Source organism: Piliocolobus tephrosceles, unplaced genomic scaffold, assembly GCF_002776525.5.
Source record: "Piliocolobus tephrosceles isolate RC106 unplaced genomic scaffold, ASM277652v3 unscaffolded_17791, whole genome shotgun sequence".
Lineage (NCBI taxonomy): Eukaryota > Metazoa > Chordata > Mammalia > Primates > Cercopithecidae > Piliocolobus > Piliocolobus tephrosceles.
This window is the reverse complement of record NW_022299633.1, coordinates 1-1,770: the sequence shown is the minus strand read 5'-3', so window position 1 is coordinate 1,770 and position 1,770 is coordinate 1. Positions and strand designations below refer to the sequence as shown.

Here is a 1,770-nt window from a genome sequence, read left to right as displayed (position 1 = left end):
CAAAAAGGAAACTTCCTCTCTATGAGAATCTCTATGTGGTGCCTTCAGACAAAACTTCACCAGGTTTAGGGAGAAAACCCGTCTCTACACCTCCATTCCCAGGGTGAGCTCACTCTCTGGCACGAAGTTCCCTGTGGTCAGTTTCCCTACACGAAGGTCCAAGGGGAGAGGTAAGGAGTGGGAGGCAGGGAGTCCAGTTCAGGGACGGGGATTCCAGGACGAGTAGGGAAGGAGAAGAGGCTGGGCGCAGCCTGGGGGGGTCTCTCCCTGGTTTCCACAGACAGATCCTCGTCCAGGACTCAGGCAGACAGTGTGACAAAGAGGCTTGGTGTAGGAGAAGAGGGGTCAGGACGAAGTCCCAGGTCCCGGGCGTGGCTCTCAGGGTCTCAGGCTCCGAGAGCCTTGTCTGCATTGGGGAGGCGCAGAGTTGGGGATTCCCCACTCCCCTAGTTTCACTTCTTCTCCCAACCTGTGTCGGGTCCTTCCTCCAGGATACTCGTGACGCGTTTCAGGTCCCACTCTCATTGGGTGTCGGATGTCTAGAGAAGCCAATCAGCGTCGCCGCGGTCTCAGTTCCAAAGTCCCCACCCGCCCATCCGGGCTCAGAGTCTTCTCAGACGCCGAGACGCGGATCATGGCGCCCAGAACCCTCCTCCTGCTGCTCTCGGGGGCCCTGGCCCTGACCGAGACCTGGGCCGGTGAGTGCGGGGTCGGGAGGGAAATGGCCTCTGCGGGGAGGAGCGAGGGGACCGCAGGCGGTGGCGCAGGACCCGGGGAGCCGCGCGGGGAGGAGGGTCGGGCAGGTCTCAGCCTCTCCTCGCCCCCAGGCTCGCACTCCTTAAGGTATTTCAGCACCGCCATGTCCCGGCCCGGCAGCCGGCAGCCCTGGTATCTCGAAGTCGGCTACGTGGACGACACGCAGTTCGTGCGGTTCGACAGCGACGCCGAGAGTCCGAGGATGGAGCCGCGGGCGCCCTGGGTGGAGCAGGAGGGGCCGGAGTATTGGGAAGAGCAGACACGGAGAGCCAAGGACCAGGCACAGACTGACCGAGTGAACCTGCGGACCCTGCTCCGCTACTACAACCAGAGCGAGGACGGTGAGTGACCCCGGCCCGGGGCGCAGGTCACGACCCCTCCCCACCCCCGACGGACGGCCCGGGTCTCCCCGAGTTTCCGGGTCCGAGATCCGCCCCGAGGCCGCGGGTCCCGCCCAGACCCTCGACCGGGGGAGAACCCCAGGCGCCTTTACCCGGTTTCATTTTCAGTTGAGGCCAAAATCCCCGCGGTTGGGCGGGGCGGGGGCGGGGCTCCGGGGACGGGCTGACCGCGGGGGCGGGGCCAGGGTCTCACACCATCCAGAGGATGTCTGGCTGCGACCTGGGGCCCGACGGGCGCCTTCTCCGCGGGTATGACCAGACCGCCTACGACGGCAGGGATTACATCGCCCTGAACGAGGACCTGCGCTCCTGGACCGCCGCGGACAGGGCGGCTCAGAACACGCAGCGGAAGTGGGAGGCGGCCCGTGTGGCAGAGCAGCACAGAGTCGTCCTGGAGGGGACGTGCCTGGAGTGGCTCCGCGGATACCTGGAGAACGGGAAGGAGACGCTGCAGCGCGCGGGTACCAGGGGCACTGGGGAGCCTTCCCCATCACCTCTAGATTGCCCGGGATGGCCTCCCACGAGGAGGGGAGGAAAATGGCATCAGCGCTAGAATGTCGCCCTTTCTTGAATGGAGAATGGCATGAGTTTCCCTGATTTCCTCTGAGGGCCC

At 65.0% G+C, this 1,770-nt stretch overlaps 1 protein-coding gene across 1 annotated transcript; it reads left to right on the top strand.

Moving 5' to 3' along the window:
- The first annotated feature begins 536 nt into the window (after positions 1-536).
- On the top strand, positions 537-1,725 carry LOC111534983 (class I histocompatibility antigen, Gogo-C*0203 alpha chain-like). The gene is made up of 3 exons (XM_026450326.1): positions 537-698; positions 828-1,097; positions 1,343-1,725. Exons 1-3 carry the CDS (start codon positions 635-637, stop codon positions 1,708-1,710), a joined length of 702 nt encoding a protein of 233 aa, XP_026306111.1. The 5' UTR covers positions 537-634; the 3' UTR covers positions 1,711-1,725.
- Positions 1,726-1,770: the final 45 nt, after the last annotated feature.

Excerpts from the sequence above, each read along its gene's own strand:
- LOC111534983 (XM_026450326.1), top strand. The coding sequence starts at position 635 with ATGGCGCCCAGAACCCTCCTCCTGCTGCTCTCGGGGGCCCTGGCCCTG. Across the intron at positions 699-827 it reads CCTGACCGAGACCTGGGCCG|GCTCGCACTCCTTAAGGTAT; the intron begins GTGAGTGCGGGG and ends CCTCGCCCCCAG. Across the intron at positions 1,098-1,342 it reads CTACAACCAGAGCGAGGACG|GGTCTCACACCATCCAGAGG; the intron begins GTGAGTGACCCC and ends GGGCGGGGCCAG.